The 24,944-nt window shown below is 49.2% G+C and overlaps 1 protein-coding gene across 1 annotated transcript in view; it reads right to left on the bottom strand.

The window, feature by feature from the left end:
• LOC144119964 (uncharacterized) overlaps nt 1–19,832 on the bottom strand; it is a 94,347-nt gene extending 74,515 nt beyond the window's left edge. Inside the window, exons 1-5 of the mRNA XM_077652460.1 lie at nt 19,764–19,832; nt 15,628–15,757; nt 5,950–6,288; nt 4,092–4,222; nt 108–182 (exon numbers count right to left, since the gene is read on the bottom strand). Of these exons, the coding sequence (XP_077508586.1) occupies nt 108–182; nt 4,092–4,222; nt 5,950–6,288; nt 15,628–15,757; nt 19,764–19,806 (718 nt within the window). The 5' untranslated portion in view covers nt 19,807–19,832. The remainder of the gene's footprint in view (nt 1–107; nt 183–4,091; nt 4,223–5,949; nt 6,289–15,627; nt 15,758–19,763) is intronic.
• Between the last annotated feature and the right edge of the window lie 5,112 nt (nt 19,833–24,944).

Here is a 24,944-nt window from a genome sequence, read left to right as displayed (position 1 = left end):
TAGGGAAGGGTTGGCAGCAACACTATCACTCCAAGATTGGGAGCTTACCGCGAACATGAGAGCACGTTGCAGCACCAGCAACCGAAACACTTCCATTGCATACTTACTGAAGGACTTGCACAGCTTGGTGTCACAGTAGAGGTCCCTCAGCTTTGGCTTCTTCTGTATGCCTTTATCGATCACTGCGAAGAAAAAACGGGTTCGAAAGGACGGCTGCTTAAAAGACGCACGCGGTAGTATTTCTTGCAGTTTTAAAAGAGCGGTTCTGGCGAAGGCAGCAGTCTTGTTAGCGACCAGAAGGTGCAATAAAACCTCATTAATTCGGATATCCGGATAATTCGGACTGCCAACATGGTTTTGGCTAATGCCCATGCAAGTATACCAGTCGTCCCAGCTAAAAGTAATCAAGATTTTTAAAAAGATGGATTGTCCTAGGTGACTGAAATGAATTTAGTGCTGTTGAGAGTCGCCTTGCGTAGTCTAATTTTTTTTTTCCTCCTGGAAACTTAAATAAATAGGGAGGATAATTAGGTAAGTTTTGAAATATTGGCGTCGGGAATAAAGTGTAAATGCGGAAGTCTTAGATCGGCTTGAAAAACCGGCGTTTAAAATGTTCGCGCCAAGGTACCATGCATTTACGAAGCTTTTCTTACCGATCTTAAAAGAAAGCCCGCAGAATACAAATGCTTGCACTTGACAGCGGTCCTATTTCAACTTCCCAGCAAAACCCACTTTTTCCCGGAGCGTTGTCCCCGACGGCGCTTTTCATGTGCACTGGGGGAAATGTATGCGCCAGCAAATGTCATGTGGTGGCCTTTTGTATTCCTCGGACTTTATCTTAAAGGCGGTAAATGAAGATGCGTAAATGGCATCTCTGGTGCAAAAATTTCAGCCAGCTCTTTTTCAAGTGAACGTAAGACTTCTGAATTGACACTTTATTACTAAAGCGAATATCTAGAAAGTTAGGTAATTAGTCTTACTGATTTATTAACTTTGAAGAACAAAAAAAACCGGGGCAAGGTTTTAACGTAGTTAAACCGAGTCAACATGCGAATGTACGTGTTTAGCCTGATCGGCTCATGGTTTTTCTTTGCTGGGTCGTTGGCACGTCTGGCGACGGTATTAGTTCAATAGCAGTATAAGTTGATGAAGACGACGAAGTGCGATGCACAGCGCGAGAGTGTGTTGCAGTTTAACACGAGGCACGATAGGCTGCGGCAATAGCACAGTGCTCTTGTGCACAGGCCAGCGAAGCTCTGTTTACGCCGCCACGGGTCTCAATCCCAGTCGCGGCAATATTTATTTATTTATTTATTTATTTATTTATTTATTTATTTATTTATTTATTTATTTATTCATTCATTCATTCATTCATTCATTCAAGGTCTGGCTTCAGCCATGAAACGGCTTTTGCAGCTTTAGTCGTGAAGTAGAGCTTTCGCTCTAAAAAACGCTGTATATACTATGTCATGCGACTCTCAACAGCACTCACTTGGTTTCATTCGTACAGGACACTACTTGGTAACATTTAGCTGGGACCCCCTGCATACGGCGTCGAACGCTCTCTAATCCGGTAACTCGGCGCCGGTTACTCCCGATGGCTCCCGACAGCAGACCGTGTTGAAGTATGACCGGCACTGCAAGCGATCGTCCAAGCAGCCCTACTAAAGCCTGAAATTCGCGGTGCCGTGTCCCCCTCTGACATGCCCGCAACGCCAGACTTGAAGACTGTCGGAGAGCCCTGGCTCCGAAAGATAATCCGGCCGCATGGTGTTGGTTCCCTTTTTCTGGGCTTTGCAGCAGCTCACGGCGACGATGTATCAACCAGCCAACCGAGTCCAGCCCCGCGCCGTTTTGGTCGCTATCTTTTCCTTTCTTTTACTCTTATGACCGCTACGTCACCAAACCGCGCTTCCCTCACTTCAATCCGCTTGGTTCGTCCGTATTCGTCCAAACTGCGCGCCCGTGACGTGCCGTTTGCTTTCTGTGCGGTGAAGCCTCCTTACATGACAGAGTGCCGCTGGTGAGGGGTCCCCACTGCTATCGCCCTGTCCTGTGAAGAATGCCGCGGAGGTCCCTACCATTTTGAATAAATTCAGTTTAGACTGTTCTGGCAGCGTGCACGAAATAAAGCTTTGACGGAACTGTGGAAAATAGTTGCTGGCGCGCAGTTCTCACCTCAAAAGTGGGCGACCGGAATATCAGGTTTTCTACCAAATAAATTTAGTGCGACGTGAGCGGTTCTTTGTAGTTTTTGGCTGTTATTAAAGTTCGACGATTTCTTGGCACCTATTCGGAGTTAGTCTGGCATCAAAGAATCAGGGACGGGATTCTTGAGGCATCTATAGTAAGATACAACTTTTTAAAAATAGCAGTTGGTAACACCGGACCGTGGTCCGTGGTATCCAGTATTAGTCCGCTAGCCAAGCACAATAGTTATCCAAATCATCTTTTTAACGTTTGTTTGACTTTAATAAATAAGCCAGGCATCAAAAATATAGAGCATACAATTCTTTTCTTGTGATTAGCTTTTTATTCAGGTGACAAGAAAAGTTTTAACAACGGACTACTTTCTTTTTCGTGGAGGAATTCTGTGCGGCGGTCCTGATTGTGAGCGCATCTTCACTGCCGACCTAAGTTGTATCCGACTATAGCTAGAAGAGCCACGCTTGAATGGCCGCAACATTTTCGGTGTCGCACGGATAGCTACCACGCTTGTGGCATACTTACGCGTGCGCGAGCTAGCAACACGACATTTTTGCTGGTGGCATGCTTTTATATTGCCAGGAGAAAGTGGTAGTCACTGACACTGGCTCTTGTTTTCACCGCAGGGTCAATGCGTGCAGAGAGACGGAGCATTAAAACTGCACCAGGATATATCGCTTACGTGAGGCAATCATGTGATGCAGTGAAGTTCAGTTATGGCAGAGTCACATCGCTATCTTTTATGGCTAATCCTTTTTTAAGAAGAGACATTAACACAGCGAGCTTGCGAAGGCCTTCGTGTACAAGGAGTAAAAGAAACTGTCAAATGAAAGCAGTTCATAAGACGTTGTGAATAGCGTTTTTTTTTTAATATGTGCAGAATATAGCTTGACTGACATTCATAACCTATCGCGAGTGGCATCAGCATGACGTGTGAAATACGGTTCATAAACACAATCGGTCAGGCGTGCGCACGTGCGACCAGTATGCAAAACATTCGGCTACTGACACCGTGATGCAATTCGAGCAGACAAAAGGCGGCATTCTTTTGTTTCCCCATTTGTGAAGGGTTTTAAGACCAGGGCTCGCAGAAACCGAAGTAGAAACTATTTCACGGAACCTACGTGATCGGAGATTACGTAAAGCGTACCATGGTGAGCAATATGTCCTGTTGTCCAAGGTTACTGACGCCGCGCACGATGTTTACAGGCGACCGACAAGTTTGTGGTGTGTCTGATTGACGCCCGACCAGTCAGCGGCGCGGCTTCTCTCCACTTAGAATGCACGCTAGAAAGGGGGGGAGGAGGGTGTCGTTAGCGACATGTAGCCCTAGCCTTGCAAAGCAGGGCCAGCAGCTGCTAAGCCCGGGCTCCGCCTATAGGTAGAGGACATGGTAGCCAAAAAACCGGGAAAAAGGTCGGCCTTTGCACTTCGAGTTTACTGCAGTGATCCAAACGGAACAGACTGCATGACCACCACAGAGGCGAGTTTAGTTGTACTGAATTCGCACTAGTAGTCTTCGCTCTACGCGTTCCACCCATTGGACAGGTACACCTACCAGCCCCGCTCAGGTGACGATGCTGGGTGCCGCCATCAGTGCAAAAGGACCGGGGTGGCCACTTAGGATGTAAGCAACTGACGCAGACTACGAAAACGGTACTGGAGTAGTAGCATGGCCACGGAGAGATCCGAACGCGCCTTTTAAAGATCACCGCGAGACGTGACGTCATCGAACGCGTAGTAAAAAAAATTTGACAATACGGTGTCTCCTGCGAAGGAGAACTCGATCGAGTAACGCGATTTTTGACAGCGCATGATGTGTGTACACTAGCGAAAGAAGTGAGTGTAGCGCGCTTGTTGGCGAAGCCGCCTTGCACGACACTCACCGGTGACGATCTCGTTGTCGAAAGCCAGCACGAAGAGCAGCAGGGCGATGAAGATCAGAATGATGGCGGACGAGACGAGGAAGATGCAAAAGTCGAACGCACTGCTTCGCGGCTTCTTCTGCCTCACCACCCTGCGCAGAGCGAGACGCCGGGAAGTAGCGAGGTAAGGAGAAAGGGTCGAGCTCGAACGACACGCTTTCTTGCTTGGAAAAGCGTGTGTATCATACACTGCAAGGCGTTATACGCCGACAGGCCCGTGAGTGTGTCAGTCTATTTGTTCTACCAGCGCCCTGGTTTAAACCTAACTTGAAACATACTGCTCGCACTATATCATTACCGCAGTGTTTTGAGGCCGGCATAGCTTTTTTGAGCAAACTAACTTAGATACATCTAAGTAATTTTTTTGCAATTTCACTTCTCTGAATTTATTGTTGTGTGCGCAGCTGTGGCAGCCCCATGTCATAGAGTGCACGCCGCCACTGCTATAAGGCCATCGAAATCTCAGTGTCCTGTTGAATTGAGAGACTACTGACTCAACCACCATCGGAGGCACCCGTGTAGCAACGCTCAGTGACACGCTGAGTCGATAGGCTATCGGCTCGAGGGCTTTCAAGATGCCCGCGTGACCAGGGTATAGGTCTCGGTGTAGTTTTAATATACTCTGTATTCGATGTAAAGTGCCACCAAGTGCTCACCGGTCTTCCAATGAACACAAGCTGCTCCATCGTTTGGTGCCCGGTTTCATATGGGGTTAAATGCTTGGGGAAACAGGCATTTGAGCATACCGTTGCTTCGACGGCTAATGTTTCGTTTTACCCTCAGACAATGTAAGTCTGTTTCATCCGCTACATCTCAATTACTGTGTACGACGAACGCATTTTTGAGTCAGTGGTGTTTAGATAAAAATGGCGCCACGCTAAAGCGCTTTGCAGCCAGTGATCGCATTCGAAACACTTCATGCCTACTTACTTTTAAAGGAAACGACGACAGTGACACAAGCGTGCACGTGCGAGCACCTCTTATAGAAAAAAAAAACCTCACCCTAGGTATTACTCCTGGCGGGCAGGCATTCACAACAGTCAGCATGTGCAGGTTGCAGCTACAGGAGCAGCCGGTGAAATCCAACGCAAGACACGTGCATATTTCAGTACGGGGGAACAAAGCGCGGACATTTACCTTACACGAGGCAATCGGCAAAGTCGCCAAGCAGTAAGAACCGCACGTATCTCGATTGTAAACTGTGCATCTTCAGAATATCCTCCGACCATGAGCCCTCGAGCTTGACGTTATTTCCTCGTTTTAAATGGTTTCACATATATCGATATTTCTGTAATCAGCATCAGCGTCACCTTAACCATCGTGTGACTTCCGCAAGAATTAAAGTTCCTGATGGCCGAGAAGAATGCTGATTGGATTAATCCACGAAATGCGCCCTGAGATGTCGAGCTACCATACTAGCCCAGTGTACAGCCAGGAACAGTGCACATTTCCGGAAAGTGCGGCACCTGGCCATCCATTGAGGGAGTACACTGGCTATGTCTCCTATATTCTAGCACTGGTGACTGTGCCATATATGGTCCTGTGATCGAGGTGAACGTGGCAATGGGCGCCACTGTGGGAGGTGGTGTTGGCTACAACTATATACGATTTATCGTCATTTCGTGGCGCCTGTGTTCCGGAAGCCTTTGCAGTCACCTGCAACCCGCAGCGGCACGACAGCAATCTGCTCAGTCGAAAGCGTACTCCCCCGTCGGGGCTCACCGCACAACTGGCTGGAAGCCTTTGCAGTCACCTGCAACCCGCAGCGGCACGACAGCAATCTACTCAGTCGAAAGCGTACTCCCCCGTCGGGGCTCACCGCACAACTGGCTGCTGCTCGGCTTCTTCCGCCAGTTCATCGGCCAACTCCGGCGGTGGGCTGGGGGTGCCCGGACTGGCGGCCCCGGAGGGGCTGCGGGCGCCGGTGGGGGTGACTACACCGGAGGGACTGCAGGCGCCGGTGGGGGTGACGGACGGGCTGATGGCCGGGCTGACAGAACCCTCAGGGCTGGCGACGCCCCTGGGACTGGCATTGGCGGGGCTGGCGACGCCCCCGGGACTGGCATTGGCGGGGCTGGCGATGCCCCCGGGACTGGCATTAGCGGGGCTGACAGGGCTTTCGGCGTCGGCGACGCGTCGTCGCCTCAGCTGCTGCCCCCTGCGAAAGGGCGCAAACGTCGTCTCACTCTGGGGTCACGTCGTAAGTCAGGGGAAGTAGTGTTCAGTTCTGTTTCCGAGTGAGGACTGCAAGTTAGGTAAGTTGGTGATTTTAGAGCATAGTGTTTTTGAAGAACAGGACGCAACAGCGCGGAGTAAAAATGACACGAAGATGAGAACACTTTACACAAGCGTAATAGTGTGTTTTCTTTGTAGTATGTCTTCTTCGATGCTTAGACATTCAGATGAAGCATAAGACGCTTAGATGAAAGTGAAGTCCAATAATGCACTTACTGAGGTATCGTATTGTGCATAGAATTACAGGTAGAAGCTCACCTTCAGCCATCCACAGAGGTTTGCCTCATAGCCCGTGATAAGGGGTTAGACTTTTCGTTTTAAACCAAAAGAAAAAGGCGATGAAAGTAAAAAGACGAATCCAATTTTCTAAATTCGGCTTCAGGCAACTCGTACGGCATTGCTGCGCTAGTTTACTCCCCTCTGCAGACCGGGACGCTCAACCTTGCCAAACGTCATCTGCTATCGCAGCGGTGTTAACTGTCAACACCTGATTAGGGCAGTAACTTGATTAAATATGTTTCTTCACCGCATGCATTCACGAGCGTCGCGAAAAATGTCATGTTCTGGCTACCACAACACTTCAACGGTAGTTCCATTGCTTCTGTCAACACGCAAACCACGCGACACCCCCTCCCATCGCTTAACACAGCGCAACAATCATAACACGACAACCCACGTTCAGGCAATCAACTTCCACTTCAGGTTTTGTCTGTCGGTTCCATTATTTACCTTCCTTTAGTTTTATAAAGGTCGGAGTATATTTTTCTACAAGCGATGTTCTGAACATGACCATTCGTGCGTTAAGTACTTGTTACTCGAATGCTCAGGCTTCCAAACTAAACTAGGAGTGTTTTTTTTTTACCGCACTGGAATATCACATTACATCAGCGATATAATATAGAAACGGTATTTGACCATCATAAAGTAATTTTCGCCGGACAAAACCGAAAACTGGTCTGAAATAAACGCCGAAAAAACTCCAACGAATTCTCAAAAAATATAAACTGAGAAGTCCAGCCCCTACCCATAATGTACATCCGACACTTAAATTTGTCGACTATACTCACCTTCAAGCCGACTCTCTAGTTTTCTGAGCAGATAAACCTATATCAGCCTCACAGTTATTTCGCAGCAGTGGAGTGGAAGCAAAGAGCGTGAAGCGACGTCTTCCAGAAGGGAGTGTCCTCACGCCTGGGTGCCAACCGCACAGGCCTCAACGCCATCACCTCTCTCTCAGCGTAAACTCCACTGCAAACAATCCATGACGGATAGAGAGAAGGAAGGGACCCCAAACGAAAAACTATTCAAGTTGCTTTTCAGGCCCTCGAAGGGATAAGTAGCAAAGTGACAGCGAGATGTAAGGGTGTCAACGAGGACATCGGCCGATGGTCACCATGCCCTGCATATCGAATTCCATGCTGCATTCAATGACCCAAGAGATGAGTAAACGGTGATGGGGCCGCGTATCCATAGCTGGAAGCCGTCTGGGTCGTCGGACGAGATGCGTGCTCAGAGAAGTATGTGTGCTCCGAACGTCTTCTGCTGCTCTCCACAGAAGGTGTGCCGCATCAGCCGACTGTTTTGCGCTCTTGTAACTCGAACACGTGCAGTTTACGTTATTGAACACGGATCTCGCTGCAGTTAGTAAGCACCTGAATTTTGGTCAACTTCGACAGCCGTTTTTATGCGAAGCATATTATCAGCGTTTCACTTCGGCGCTCGCGACGGTTACACGCCGGCTTCGACCTTGAGCTATACCACGTGACACCATGACGTCACGACCGAGGAGAGGCAGGCCGCATCTTTATGCGCAGCATATTATCAGCGTTTCACTTCGGTGCTCGCGACGGTTACACGCCGGCTTCGACCTTGAGCTATACCACGTGACACCATGACGTCGCGACCGAGGAGAGGCAGGCCGCATCTTGCGCCGTCGCGACGGTTGCGCGCCGGGCGACCACGTGACACCATGACGTCACGACCGAGGAGAGGCAGGCCGCATCTTGCGCCGTCGCGACGGTTGCGCGCCGGGCGACCACGTGACACCATGACGTCACGACCGAGGAGAGGCAGAGCCGCATCTTGCGCCGTCGCGACGGTTGCAGCCGGGTGACCACGTGGTACCACGTGACGCTACGGCGACGGTATATAAGGGAGGCTGCGCTTGCCTCCGATTGACACTCGTTGCGATGGCTCCTGGAGGCGCGGCTGCACGGTGGAATGAGAAGCGAAAGCTGCGGCGTGCCACGGAGAGCCCTGAAGAGCGGGAAGAACGTCTGGCTAAGGAGCGTGTTCGGGCTGCGGCTCGGCGACAACGGTCTACCACTGAAGAGGATGACGTGAGCAATGCTTCCACTAGTACGGACAGTGAGTCTAGTGGTACTTCTACTCGTTTGGAGCGTTGGAATGCCTCTAGGCGACTGAAGCGTGCCCAAGAAACTCCCGAACAGCGAGAGCAACGGCTTGAAAAGGAGCGGGCAGCTCGACGCGAAAGAACCAGGAAACAACGCGCAGAAGAGGTGGCTAGCCGTTTGCAATTCAGTGAAGCCGTTTCGGAAGAACGACGTGCGGAACATACCAGAAGAGTGAGTGAATTCGAGTCTGCAACTCGTGAGTTTACCAGACGTTTCGTTAATAATCCGTTTGGATATGCATGTTCGGTGTGTGATCGGCTATGGCATAAGGACAGACTTACACCAGTGACTGAAGTCATGTTTCCGACGTTAAGCCTAGCTTATCCGGAGTGGGACAGAGAGACTTTGGCCAGTGCTGTGGTGTGCAACACGTGTAAGGGTAGCCTCAGAGAGCAAAAGATCCCCCTGTAGAGTGTTTCCAACGGTTACAAGTACCCGCCGATGCCGGAGGGACTACCGCGTTTGAATCCGGTTGCCGAGAGACTCTTGTCGCCGCGCATACCGTTTGTGCAAATCCGTAGGTTGATGAACTGGAAGAACGGGCAGTATGGCATCAAGGGACCCATTGTAAATGTACCGGTGGACACTGACCAGATGTTGAAGCAGTTGCCTAGAGATGTGGACGACCAGCAGCAGGTACTGGTGAACATAAAGAGACGCCGCATCGATAGGGGAGTGTATCTTGCCGACGAGGTTACGCGCGAACAGTTGCTGCCGTGGATAGAAGTGCTGCAAAATTTCCCCCTGTACCAGCACTACGGCATTAAGATTGATCTTGAAAAGGTCAACAACTTGATCGATGCAGCTCAAGACAATGTGATGGAACTTGAGGAATGCGATGACGGTGGAGATGACCCAATGTCTGACGAAGCCGCGTTAACAATGGATCAACACACTGTGATGTATGACGAAGACGAGGCTCTTAACCGTATTGTGACAATGGCTCCAGGTGAAGGCCAGAGGCCAATGAGCATTCTGTACGACACGCACGCCGAGGAACTGTCGTTTCCGCAGATTTACCTCGGCCATGCGAGATACATTAAGCCAGAAGCAAAGCCCACCATCACGCCCATGGCGACGTCCGAGATTAGGCGTAGTGACAGACGGGGGCCTTACCGATGCACGTTCTCTACATGGCTATGAAGGTGATACGCCATAGAGTGTGCGACAACTTGAATGCCGTCTTCAAGAACACCCAGGGAGTGCAGAAGTTGACGAGGGGGGACGTGGAGAATCCCGAAAAGGTGGAGGACCTGATTGAGAGAAACATGGGTTTCATGAGGGGTGTACCCAATACCATCCAATATTGGCATACCCGCAAGGCCGAGCTGTTTGCCATGAAACGACAGTTGGGCAAACCGACGGCGTTTCTTACTCTCTCTGCATCGGAAATGCATTGGCCTCGACTTCTTGAACTTCTGAAGCTGAAGGTCTCACTCTCTGATGTTAACGTTGACGAACAGGAGATGGATAGTTACCATGCAGCCGTCTTGGTGAACGAAGACCCAGTGGTTTGTGCGGTATACTTTGAGCATATGGTGAGGGTGATCATTCAGATTCTATGCAACAAACGCATAAGTTCATTTAAGCCGAATCATGTCGTCGAATACTTTAAACGTATCGAATTTCAGCACCGCGGCAGTGCTCATGCTCACATTCTCCTCTGGTTGGCCGATGCGCCCAATGAAGAGGTTGAAAACGGTGGCATGCCAGAGACGGTTGCACTGGCCGATCGTCTCCTGTCGCTGAACAACGATGTTTTGAAGAGGCCTAGGAGTCAGCATCACGAACACACTCACACGTGCTACAAGGGATCGAGGAAGACGTGTCGGTTTAATTTCCCGCTGTGGCCGATGCCTTGCACCAAGGTGCTGGTTCCGCTGATCTCTCCTGATGAGGACGAAGATCCGAAGGGTGCCAAGTGGTTTGAAGAACTCAAGGCAAAACGAGATGCGCTTCACGATCTCCTAAACGGCACCGTGTATGAATCATTTGAGGCCATGTGGGAGCAACATGGTATCCGGGACTTTGAACACTATCAAATGGTGATCCGCTCTGGTCTCACGAGACCCACAATGATATTGAAGCGCGATTTAGATCAATGTAATACCAATGCCTTCAACCCCTGGATTGCCGAAGTGTTAAACTCCAACATGGATCTGCAGATAATCCTGGACGTGTATGCATGTGCTGCCTATGTAGTTGAGTATGTGAATAAGGCTGCCCGCGGCGTGTCTTCTCTGGGCCGAGCCGTCAAGAAAATGCTCGAGGAGGACGAAAGCAAGATGACTTACGAAGAGGCGATGCGAAAACTAGGTGTACACATACTGAATGACATAGAAATGTCTGCACAAGAAGCTGCTTGGATGCTACTTCAATTTGAAATGAGTGAGACGAGTACGGACGTCATCTTTGTAAACACGATGTGGCCTGAAGAAAGAATTCGAAGCAGGAAGACCAAGCGCGAAATGGACGAAGAACAGTTGGACGTGACCAGTACCGATATCCGGCGAAAGAGTGTGGTGGAAAAGTACGAAGAACGACCTCCCGAATTGGAAGACGTCTCACTTGCAGAGTTCGTGACGGAATACAACGTTAACAAGCTGATCAAGCGGAGGAAGACGGCGATACTTCGGTGCCGAGACTATGACAGGAACGACGCCGTTAACTACAAGCGGGAACACGTGATGTTGTACTTGCCGTTTAGAAAAGAGGATGACTTTATAGACTGCAACGAATTTGAGACCATCTTTGAAGAGAACAAGGAGAGGATCATGGAAGTCAAGGCCAAGTATAACAGTGGAGTTACAAAGGCCGATCTCTTGGGATACATTCGTGACATCAACGAGAGTTTCGGAAACGAGACCGGCTGTGAAGGAGGAAGAGTGAATGGAGAAGAAGGAGAGGAGGGCGTGACTCGAGCGAGACTGGTGATGGAAAATGACGATACGGACATTGTACCGGAAAGCACAGTCACAAGCGTCGTGGTCGCTGCGAATTGCCCCACTGTCAAGAAAAGAGAGGATTGCATGCCTTTGGATGAATTTTACGCAAGGATGAAGATGACTAACCACCGTCAGCGGATGATAATCGAAGAAGTGATTCATCGTGTCACGAGCGAGGACGCCAAGCCCCTCCGCATATTCTTTACAGGTCCGGCTGGATGTGGCAAAACCCTCACTCTGCGCCTGATAATGGATGTCTATAACAGGTACTGCAAAAGTAAGAAGATTGGCTACGGAGACGCTGAAATTTCCGTTGTTAATGCTTATGTAGCCTGTGCTACGACCGGTAAAGCTGCGGTTGCCCTCAACGGTGTGACTGTCCACTCGGCCTTTAAGATTGTCATGTCCGCCTGCCGCGAAGACAAGGGTCTCTCTGCATCGGATCTCAACACGTTTCGAACCTTGTTCAAGGGGGTGAGATGCATAATCATCGATGACGTCAGTATGTTGTCCTCTGACTTGCTGCGGCAAGTGGACAGAAGATTAAGACAGATCAGGGCAGACAGAATGAGGGAGCCGTTCGGAGGTTTTGACGTAATCCTGTGTGGGTACATGAGGCAACTACCACCTGTCAGAGCATCTGAGGTGTACAAACGACCAAAGGCGAGTGGTGCCGTGTTTAGCACGGACGTGATTCTATGGCATCACCTAGAATATTTCCCCCTAACGCAAGTTGTCCGCCAGAGCGACGCAGTGTTCTCCAATCTCTTGACCAAGATTGGAGACGGTGCTGCTCTAGAGAAATTTGAAATTGATATTCTAGAGTCTAGATTTGTAGACGCCGAAAGGGCAGCACACCATTGCGACGCCGTTCGGCTGTTCTACAGCAACGGCGAGGTGGATGTCTACAAAGCGAAAATTGCTAGGTAATGTGAGGAGAGGGTAGAGCATTCAGCCAGAGATTTAATAATTGGCTTTAGAAATGATGAAGAGAGGAGATTGGCCTATAAAGCAGTAGAAACGTTTAGCCGGGTCGATACTGGGAACTTGCCGCCGACGGTTGTCTTGTGTGTAGAAAAGCCGTACATGCTACTAAGGAACATTGACATAACAGACGGATTGGTAAATGGGATGGTCGGGAAGCTAAAGTTAATTGAATGCGATGCACCGGGAGAACCCTGCAGGGTTTGGCTGCGTTGCCCCCCTGGAGTTGGAATCTTGGCCAAAACAAAGTACAGGCGTAATATGAACGGCTGGATACCCATAGACTTGGTGTCAATGCAATTCCAACTGAGGGGAAAACTGGTCAAACATATGTCGGTCAGTCGGACACAATTCCCTTTGGTTCCTGCCAGTGCCATGACAATTCATAAATCTCAAGGAGGGACATTTGATGCAGTCGTGTACGAGTATGCGGCTAATCATCCGCAGAAGCTAGCCCTCAGTAGGGCTACTAGCTTACAGGGGTTGTATCTCACTAACAAGGAAGGTTGCCACAAGTTTGCACACAGGGGGCCAAACCCCGACAAGTCTCTGAGGGCAGAGTTTGAAATATTGGAAAAACACAAACTGGACACTGCGTTTAGCAGATGCGAACTACTGATGAACAGCGTGGTCACAGTAGTTACGCTGAACGTCAGATCGCTGGCTGCCCACAATCTGCAAATTTCCACCGATACTTTGCTCATGTCTGCCCATGTATTGGTATTTTCAGAGACTGGACTCGGCTTGGACGAGTACCCTGTTACTCTATGTAGCTTCAGCTTGGTTGGTGCTACGAGACGTCCCAACCAAAAGAGAAATGCCGGAGTTGCGATATATGTCAGACAGCCTCTTCAAGCCAAAGTTGTGACTCTACCGGTGCCAATGGAACATGGAGAAGCTATGTGTGTGGAGATTTCGGCTTTGGACTTGGTTGTGTCCGAAGTTTACATCGCCCCCCAGACGAGTAATGCAGATGCAATCAACGTACTGGCAGACGGACTGCCGCAACGAACGGACAAGAGGATGCTAGTCTGTACAGGAGACTTCAACAAAGACCCTGTGAGAGATGAAAAATTCTTGGAAGACGTTCGAGAACGATACAACCTCGACATATCGGAGTTACAGCCAAAGTCTACGACCCAGTGGGGCAACAGTTTGGATCTGGTTCTGTCGAGAAATGAAGGCAGACAGTATCTAATAAGTAACATAGAAACCAAAAGTCACAGCTTCACAGACCATAAGAGTGTGTTTATTGGCTTGCAAAAAATAAATTATGATTTACAGTGATGTACTGGCTCTGTGTGTGTTTCCGAGATTAGCCAAGAGAGACCAGGTTTAACCGAGAACAGTCAAGAGAAACCAAGATTAACCGCTAATATGCTTCGCATCTGCCGGGCTTAACCAAGTTAAGCCTCTGCCATTTTTCTACATATGGACCTTATGGAAATTTTCGCAACTAAGGTAAGAGTGCGTCGGGAATGGCATGGCGTTGTGTGTTATGCATTCTGCGGCTTTCAGTACTGAGCATTTGTGTACGCCAATGACGATGGGGGATGGTAGTGACGAAGTCGAGTGCCTGAAGTTGTGTTAGTCGAAGACGTTCCATAAAATTTGTCAACTCTGATCAGAGGATGTCTTTCCCGGGTCTCACTGCTACCGCAGCTCGCGCTCGACCCGCCCTAGTTGCAATGTGTCTTGTGAGACGTAAAGTTTCTACGACTGAGGCCCTTTGCTATTGCCTGGCCATGACGACCTTTACCTTAGCGTCAATTTCAAGTTGCCGAAGCCTGGCCGGTTGCGGGCCCAGTTGCTATTGGTACACAAGTAAGTTTTTTCTTCTCCAGACAGTACTAGACCGGTCCTTTTTTATGTTGGAGTCTTTGGAATCTATGGCTAGTTAAAAACGGTTGTGATGCTCTCGCACGTTAAGGAATGTTAAGCAGGGTGCAGTGCACAACAACGCAGATAATAAATTCTACCCCTTGTGTTGCGTGAAGCTCCCAACGAGCGTAATGAGTGCGGCAGTGGCTGTGCTTTTCTATCACACACAACTACCATATAAAGTAATGTTTTACGCATCATCACAATGAAGAAAACAGGCAACAAGAATTAGGTGTCTATATGCGTATGTATAGTTTCAGGGGCAGAGAACTTAGCTGCAAATTAAGACCACGGAAGCAAAAATACTCATCACTATGTGACGGCGAATGAAAATAGTGTAATCCTTGAAGACGCCCAAAGTAATTTTTATTGCTCTTTCTGGATAAGACCCAAGAAATAGTTTGAAAAAACCACCAAATATTTGTGCCTCAGGGAACGTATCACAGAAATAACAAGAAGCCAGCGGACTATGTTTTCTCCTCTTCTGCTGGCACAAGGCTGATGCGCCCGACTGTCTGCTCCGGCTGAACACAGTCCGACCAGAGAACCGCACATTTTCGAAGATTACTACGCATATTACTCCACCAACTGCAGAGCGACAAGCCTCCTCGCAATTGGAAGAAAGGCACTCGGCGCGTGCTTTTCGCCATGGCAACCGTGTTGGTTGACTCCTCCTACTTTCAGCGGCGTGTAAAAGAAAAGGCGGCAGCGAAGACGTTTAACGCAATTTAATAGGGAAACCGGACACCCATGATAATATTATTCGAACATTGTTAGAATGCTCGGAACGTGTGCACCGAATTCCCGCGATAAAAATACGAACTCAAAATCCCCTTTAGTTCACATTTGATAGCATCCTAGCCGAAATCAAAAAGAAATGGGCATGGGCAAGGCATGTAATGCTAAGGCAAAATAACCGATGGCCGTTAAGTGTAACAGATTGCATTCCAAGGGAGGAAGAGTGCAGCAGAAGGCGCAGAAAGTTAGGCGGGCGGATGAGATTAGGACTGATGATGATGACCATAATTTGACACTTACCCATCACCGGCCAGCTCTGGCTTGAACTTGCCCGGTGGAGCCGTGCTGGGAGCTCCGGAGTGGAGGGTCTTGCGCGCTGCGCTCGTCGATACGGCCATAGCTTGACGGGGCTGCCTAAAGTCCTGCACCACTTCGAAGGCAGATGGAAAGAGCGATTTCCGGTTTCAGTCGTGTAGAATAAATGCGCTGGATCATGGCAATCTTGGGCTAGTGATGAGAGAGTCGAAAAAGAACAGAAGTCCGGAAAAAAAATCTTTTTTCTAGTTGTTTTGCGAGGTATTAGAAGGTTGGAAAAAAACTGGGCGTGAATAATAATAATAATAATTGGTTTTGGGGGGAAAGGAAATGGCGCAGTATCTGTCTCATATATCGTTGGACACCTGAACCGCGCCGTAAGGGAAGGGATAAGGGAGGGAGTGAAAGAAGAAAGGAAGAATGAGGTGCCGTAGTAGAGGGCTCCGGTATAATTTCGACCACCTGGGGATCTTTAACGTGCACTGACATCGCACAGCACACGGGCGCATTAGCGTTTTTCCTCCATAAAAACGCAGCCGCCGCGGTCGGGTTCGAACCCGGGAACTGCGGATCAGTAGTCGAGCGCCCTAACCACTGAGCCACCGCGGCGGGTAAACTGGGCGTGGTCCATTGGCCCTTACCAATCAACAGTTCTGTGTCAATCAACGTGGTCGACATTGACAATGCGATGAACGGCTGTGTCAAAATAAACGTGAAAAGTGCTAATGGATCAATTACAAAATAAGTCGGGCAGTTAAAATCTGAAGTTAAAAATATTTTTAAACGATCTGCTCGTTACATAATTAGCAGTTATTATCGTACTGCCACTCCCACTAATAGGAAACCTAGTTTGCCTTTTCCTCTACTCGCACTGAGACGTCAAATACTGCCGCTAAGTTAACTTCACAAAATATACTATCCTAACATACCTCACGATCGACGTTTCGCTTCAGCGCGCTACACACACATCACGTCGCCAGGACCACCATCATAATCTGTTACATGCCGCACCAGACTCGCTCGTTTTAGGACTGGAACCACCTTTGTGAAGCTAGTGTCAATATCAATTTTTTTTTTGTTTACAAATGCTGTAACATCTCATTTGGGTGTTCCAATTTTACCATTCTGCTCAAGTGCCACCTCTCGACGTACATCTGTGTTTTCTTTTTCCTATGATTTATCGAACTTATGTTGCACTTCACTCTGATCTGCAACCCCCGACCAGGGCCCTGAGGATACTAAAAATAAAAACTCACAGGACCATTACGACTGTGTAACGCAAGATTCAGCGATAGCTGTTTAGGCGTGTAGTTTTGGGGATATTTTCCTGGCGCAATGCTGTAGTGGTCACATGATGCACCCCTGCACTGGCAGGCGACTGTTCCAAACAAAGCCACCCGTAGGCGTATGCAACCCAAGATGTCCGGTTACGCCGATGCCGACGACGGCGGACGACAACGCGCAATCCAGGGATGGGCGCCTAACAGCTATCGCTGTAAAAATAAATTCTGATGACAACATAGCCAGTTCTCTTGTGAGCAAGGAGGACACAAGCAACTAGACGTTGCTAAAATTAATTAAGTGCATTAAGTAAGCGTAAATACCATACCGTAGCGAAACTACTATTTTGTGTTGCCATCGGAAAGTTCATGTGCTCAGGATACATATTTTCCACAACTAAACAAAACATAAAACTTGCACTACACACAGGACCTGAATTACTAAGATGAAGAAAATATCACTATAAGAAGATGAAGTAATAAATACGAGCTTTAGTTAAAAAGTGATCAGATGCGTCGTTAGTTAAGCACAAGCATTAAACTATCACAGCTATTATGGCGCACTAACCCTATTGCAACGGGAGTGGTTTTTGAGAAGCCACTGCCTGTTATCAATGCCTGAATACTATGCATGTGAAAGGTTTCTGTCGGTCCGACGAGCGTGGTAGCACGACTACGTCTGAATCATTCAGATGGCACAGGCCTATTTGGGCATTAGCAGGAGATACGACCTTTTCTTTTTTTTACCGTGAGCAAAATACGGAGAAAAAGCCATCATGATTACCGCAGCGTTGACAGCGCTTGCACTATCCGTCACCTACAATTATAAATGTGCTCCACGCACACGTCATCCATATGCATAGTACCTAAACCACATATGTATAAATGGCTCCGTATATATGAAACTGGAATGCGTTGCGTCTTGAATATGCATATGCACTACAAAAACTGAAGACTGAGCTCGGTAATGCGTCATAAGCTTTTGAAACTATAAACGCCTAGAAACAGTTTCCAGCATATGATTTCCCATTGACGGTAGCAATAGTCTTTTAGTCATGGATTAACCTAAAAAAATCTTCTTACTCATGCTAATTTGGTGCATATTAAATGCAGCAACATATATGCATATTTCTGAACGAGTTCACGTGTGCTAGGCTCAAGACTCACGTGCACCGCAGAGAGCAGCACGTCGACTCGAATCTAAAGAGCGTCCACATCCCAGGGCGAGAAGTGGAATGCCCATACGCGGATGGTAGACCGGCATAAAGTGACGGCGCGAAGTGCAAATCTTGCGTTCCAGCCCATTTTCAGAGGGGCGTAACTACTCCTGTCCCAGTACGTCACGAATTAGGAACGATGTGGAGAGTGGCGCCAGCGTGCGTGAAAGCTGGCAACTATTATCCTATCCGAGAGGGAATAAAGGGAAGCGCAATACGTGCAACAAAAAATTCTAAAGCGCCAGAGAGCAGTTAGTATGCAAATAAAGGAACGTAAAGTTGGGAATAAAGCTTCAAAACAGTTGAAGAAAGACCCCGTCATGTCTTTCTTCACTTTTCACGTCCACGTCGTGTGCCCTCTTATTTTCAGGTCGCAAAAAATGCTGAGTACAAGGAGTGTAATATCCAGCCAAACGGCGCTATTTTTTTCATCTAGCAACCTCCAGTCGGCATTGCATGTGTGCTTCCGAATCCTTATCTGGAAAGGAACTTACGTTATTCCCTTAAACAGCAACTGAAGTGCTTTTTGAATTCGCTGAGTTTAAAAGAACCTAATGTGTGAAACATGCTGTTAAAACCTGCGAAATCGTTTTGCCCTACCATTTGAAATGTCGGCGTAATCGCCGAACAAAGAGGCATCGGCATTGAGGCTTCTCTGCAGTGCACATCGATGGGCAGACTCTCCGATAATGACGTCACGTACGACGGCGCTACGTTTCCAGCGAAAAAAATAGTTGTTTCATGGAAGGAAACCAACGCCGTAGAAGGTTAAGCTCACGAAACATTGTTTGGCGGCATCAGATGACGAACAGCAGCAGGCAGGCTAAGGCAGCGGGCATCTTTCGGCGATAAAAACGCCACTACGAGCTTCCTCGCACTTCCCGAACACAGTGAGAAGCCTGAACGTCGTCGTGGTTTTAATCGACGAATACGTCACCATTTTAAATGCTAGTTCAAAAATAGTTCGCACGCTTTTTTTAGAAGCTTCGTAGATTAGAATTCTTGAATAACCTCGAATTCTCAGAAAAACATTTAGGCTCCCTTTAAGAAAAGCAGAAAAAAAAAACAGCCGCCTTTTTTTTCTCAGACGGTCCTTCACCGCATGCATTTCAGATGGACAACTTTTCAACGAAGAGCACATTTCGTGAAATGCACTTGTTTAAAAGTGAGGAAATGCCTCTCATGCCGCACCGCTTCACCACCATTACTGCGGATCGACCACTGCAAATGCCAGGCGCATGGCAACGTGCTCTTAGCTATCTGAGCGTATACAGATAATTTATGATCTAAAAGAGCCAAACTACAGCTCCACTTAGAGAGATAATCTCAGATAAATTTTCTACTTGCTTACCTGCAAGCATCGCTGAAATAATCTAACGAACCTTGCATCGTGTTCTACCTGCAAGCATCGCTAAGCTAAGCTAACAAAACTTGCACCGTGTTCTGCCATGCCAGATATCATAAGCAACCCAGCCTCGAGAAATCGGCGCGCTATCGCTGTGATGCGATGACGCTGCAGTCTCTGCGCCAGGATGGGGCGGCGTTCACGAAGAATGCACTGTCTTACGTCCGCAAAGGCGTAAAGAACACAGAACAATGATGTAAGAAACATGGCACCACAAACCTGATAGGGGCGAGTTTCTGCTCGGAGACGAACAGCGAACCATGCAACGGAGATCTTGATACTTCGGCTTCTTTTTTCGAACGACGAAGACACGCGCAGACCGTGGCGGTGTCAGTCGTCAGCGTCTTCGGCGCTGATAATTATTGGTCAATCTGCGCGCTGCTGCGTAATTTAAAACCGCTACCTGTACAGCCGCAAGGCTTGCAACCCTATTTAAGGACCACTGCGACTCAAGAGTATAACTCGGACCTACCTAAAAGAGATTATAAACCCCAGATGGTATTTCTAAAATATATACATAACGCCGGTAATTTTGACCTTAATATACAGAAATTATTTGCTAACCGCGTGACCAACTTTTGAAGGAAAGACGGCAAGCCGCCGCAGAGGCTGAATGGTTATGGCGCTCGCCTGCAGATTCGAAAGATGCGGATTCGATCCCGGCCGCGGCGGTCGAATTTCGATGTAGGCAAAATTCTACAGACCCGTGTACTGTGTGATGTCAGTGCACGTTACAGAACCCCAGGTGGTCGAAATTTCCGGAGCCCTTCACTACGGCGTCCCTCATAGCCTCAGTCGCTTCGGGACGTTAAAGGGACACTGAGGAGAAATTGAAGTTGGCTTGTATCGATAGAATACCAACTCCTGATCACAAAAACGCCGCTCTTACTGAAAACAAACCTCTTGTAAGGTAGAAAATAGCAAGAACCAAAATACAGGTATCGCCACCACTGGCCAATCTCGCAAGTACAAGCGTGGTGACGCCATAGGACAAGAGACGCCACCTTGGAGGAATTTTCCATCCTACTTGGTTTCGCGAATCTCTGAGGCTGACAAAGGTAGGTTGCGCAGATCAATATTGAAGTAAGTTTTGTTTAAAAACCAATAGTGCACTTTTATCACACAAGGAAGGCAGGCAAAAGACAACCTGAATGTAGGAAGCAAAGAAAACGGATGCTTGGCGGCGCCACAGGCGGCCAGGTGAACTTCGATTTGTTACGGCGCTTCGCGTCTATGAGCTTTGCGTGCCCCGTGGTTTTGTTCTTGACGCGCTTCGATTTACAAGCGCTGAAGAGCAGAGGAACTTCAAGTGCCGCTTCAAGTGCTAGTTAGCCTTTGAAGGAGACAGTTAAGGCTTGTCAGATGATCGCCACTGTCGATGAAAAGCTATGATGGCACGATGGTCGGTGATCGTACAAGGCAGCGCTTGTGTATTCGCACGCTCGCCCGGCGAAACATTCCCGGCTGTGCCAGTCAACTTCAAACTACTTAACAGAAATCGTTTATGAGGGACGGGAGACAAGGTACAAGGCAGTTCAGAAAAATTGCTGATAGCCTAGCCCTGTTAGGCCAGGATATACCTAGCGAAAGCGCGGAGATTTCTGCATCAGAAGAGTGCATTCACTAGATGCGCCATTATTGACGGCTGTAACTTGAGCCGTCGTGGCGGCGCGGTAGCGTTACCGCCTCAAACGCCGAAGGACCTGGTTCGATTCCGAACCTCGGCACCGGACTTCTTTTCTTTTATTCAGCGAGTGGGCGGGGCGTTTCAGTGGCTCCCATGGATGCCGCCGCTGAATACGTTGGTTACCGGTTAAGCGCAGGCTCTGTTAAGGCGCGTTTATGCTGCGGCGAGGCGCGCGCGCGCGCGCTGCACGGCGAAGTCACGTCGGTCAAAGCGAGACCTTCTATACTCCAACTGCGCTTGACCGCCGACGCGTTCGGCGGCTTCGGCGCACTCTGACCGCATTGGCAGGGAGATTGGAGTACGTATCTATTTCGCGCCAAGTGCGCCAGCCGCCGCCGGCTCGGCCAGACTGATTTGGCTCCGCGGCGAGGTTCGCGTTATATTCAATAGCTGCGGCAGTTCGGCGGAACTGTTCTTTTCCAGCTCGGATATTTTAATCCATTCACAGTACATATCTGAAAGTACATGCAAGTTGGCGAGAGAGCCAGATCCAATGGACCCGTTGGATCTAGCGGAAGCCGTTGAAGCGTCGTGCGCCGGCTTTGGTTTTAAGCCGCCGACTTTAAACGCGACCGCCCTCGAGCACCCATTTGTTTTTTGTGGCAAAAAAAATAAATAAATAACTTGGCCCTTGCAACCTGCTGCGCCATGCAACCACGCCGTTCAAGGAATCACACTCCGTTGGCCCCAAAGCCCCGGTCAGCCTCCGATGGGCGCAAGGCGCCGACCTTGCACTGGCCCCTTGCGACTCCCCGCACTGGGGTTATGATATTAAGTTTGCAACGGCGGCTCTCTGAGGAAGGGGGAAACCACCCGCCGGCGCCTAACCTAACCGTGCTCCCTCAAAAGCATCGCACGCTCTGTGGGGCTGAGGTCGCTGAAATGCGGGCCAGAGTTTTTGCGAGAACTACGTCGTCGGGTTCGGGACTGGGATCCATCGTAACGCTGGCAAGACGCCGGTGCAAACGTAAAAGAAGCGACGGTGGCGACCCCCGATAGATGCCTTCAACGTGAGGCGGCGGTAGCTTTCATTTCGGCAGCTGCTAGACCGCACCGCTAGCCGCCAGAAATCACGGAGTCTCCGTTTACGTCACGTTTCACGTCACTCCGTTCTGTGTCGTCATAAGAGTTCTCCGTGTCGTCATAAGAGTTCTCGAGTTTGAATCGGAGCGGCGGGAAAAACTTTTTCAACTTCGAATCCAAATTTCTTTGAAATAAATGCATCTTTCGCTCCCGGACAAGCGTCAACAAAGCCATGAAATGCCGAACTATCAGATATTGCTAACAAAAAAAATTTGATAGGGTTTTCCTCAGTGTCCCTTTAAGAACCCCTTAAACCATATGTGGTCCACCATGATGTCGCACTACTTGACCTTTGTCCTTAAGATTCGTCTTTAGAAGGCGGTAAAATAGGTCGCAGCGTTCATTGGGTGACCAAGCTCTCGCGATTAACCAGTAATTCAACTGCCGCCTGTCAGGATGGCAAGGGGGGGGGGGGCTGTCTATCCAGTGTGTGGAATGCACTCAACGTTACAGACGCCAAGCCACGTCTACTTACTCGATGCACCACAACCTTCGCTCTTTAACCAGGTTCAGCAGTAGTTAAACCACAGCTAATATTTTTCGCCGAAAAATTGGGTTCAGCATGGTTTCTGTATGTAATATTTGACGCTTGGAGGGGTGTCGGCCCCTGCAAGCCCCAATGGCGACGCCGACTCATTACCAGCAGCAACACCGACACCGGCTATATGGCACAGCTGAGGCTGACGCGCCTGCATATACCCTGCCTATCAGTGCATTGCCCCCTACTTGAGAGTAGATTGACGTGCATGCAGGGTGTTTCAGCGAAGTCCATCAGTAATATTTAAAAATAGGCTTCCTGAGAAATGAATATGTATCTTGCGGAATGATAATACCAGTAGTGGTGGATGTCCGAAAACAGGTTGATTATTGGTTGGAAATCGCGGTTTAACGCCCCAAAGCAATTCAGGGACTCAGGGCGTCGGTACGTTGTTGGTCTACGATCCTTAATCGGGCAAGTCTTCTGGATTCTGCGCGTTGAAGGTATGTGGCGACGTCGACGTTCTCTTCTTCGGTAACGTTGGGCAGCATGGCGTCTGGCGTGGTCGTGGCCTCCCTGCCATGGACGAGCCTAAAAGGCGTCATCTGGGTGGTCTCCTGCACTGCGGTGTTGTAGGCGAAGACGATGTAAGGCAGGATGGCGTCCCAGGTCTTGTGTTCGGCATCCACATACATGGCGAGCATATAGGCGGTAGTTTTGTTCATACGCTCGGTCAGTCCGTTGGTCTGCGGATTGTATGCAGTTGTTCTCCGGTGGCTGGTTTGGCTGTAACGCAGGATGGCTTGCGTTAGTTCCACCGTGAACGCTGTTCCTCTGTCCGTGATGAGCACATCGGGGGCGCCGTGTCGCAAAAGAATGCACTCCATGAAAAATTGGCTACTTCTGCTGCTGTTCCGTTCCGTAGGGCTTTTTCCTCGAAGTAGCGGGTCAGGTAGTCGGTCGCTATGATGATCCACTTATTTACAGACGTTGACTTTGGTAAAGGGCCAAGAAAGTCCATGCCGATCTGCTGAAAGGGCCTTGAGGGGGGTTCAGTGGGGTTCAGAAATCCTGCTGGTCGGATGGGAGGGGATTTTTGGTCGCTGACAACCTCGGCAGGTTTTCACATAATGTTCGACATCGGCAGACAGCCGGGGCCAGTAATACTTGTCTTGAATGCGGCGGAGGGTGCGAGTAAACCCGAGATGTCCAGCTGTCGGCCCGTCGTGTGAAGCCTGTAGAACTTCTTCGCGGAGACAAGCAGGCACAACAAGGAGGTAGGCTGTTTTGTTCGCTGCGAAGTTCTTCACGAGGACATCATTGTGTACATAAAAGGAAGACAGTCCTCGCTTGAATAAGGCGGGGGGTGAAGAAACCTTGCCTTCCAAGTACTCGACGAGGCGTTTTAGATCGCGGTCCGAGCGTTGCTGCTGTGCAAAAGAGCTGAGGCCGATGGATCCCAGGAAGGCGTCCTCATCGTCGTCCGGCGGCGGTGCATCTGCAGGGGCTCGTGAGGGGCAACCGGCGTCAGAGTGCTTGCGTCCGGACTTGTTAACTATGGTGACGTCAAACTCCTGGAGACGCAGACTCCATCGAGAGAGTCGGCCAGAGGGGTCCTTCAAATTGGCAAGCCAGCACAGCGTGTGATGATCGCTGACCACCTTGAACAGACGTCCATGCAGGTAGGGGCGTAATTTCGACGTAGCCCAGATGATGGCAAGGCACTCCTTCTCAGTTGTCGAATAGTTAGCCTCGGCCTTGGAAAGGAAACGGCTAACGTGCGCGATCACTTTCACCAGCCCGTCGCTTTTTTTAACGAGGACGGCGCCTAGGTCCACGGTATTAGCGTCGGTATGAACTTCAGTACTATCGGCGTTTTCATCAAAATGCGCGAGGATCGGTGGGGACTGTAAACGACGCTGAAGTATTTTGAAGGCTGCTGCTTGCGGCGCTTTCCATTTAAAAAGAAAGGCCGAGGCTTCGGAAGCCGACACCCCGCAGCCGTCGAAAGCGCCTACCAAACTCAGGGCAGACATCAATACTCTGTCAGAGAGAACTAGCGCTATATCAACAGAACAAGCAAGCTTCCAAGGCCTCGTTACTACCAAATTTGCAGAGATAGATATTCGCTTTGCAACACTAGAGGGACAGG

This window comes from Amblyomma americanum, chromosome 2 (genome assembly GCF_052857255.1).
Source record: "Amblyomma americanum isolate KBUSLIRL-KWMA chromosome 2, ASM5285725v1, whole genome shotgun sequence".
Taxonomy (NCBI): domain Eukaryota; kingdom Metazoa; phylum Arthropoda; class Arachnida; order Ixodida; family Ixodidae; genus Amblyomma; species Amblyomma americanum.
The sequence above is the reverse complement of the archived record's forward strand: the minus strand, read 5'-3'. Positions and strand labels throughout refer to the sequence as shown.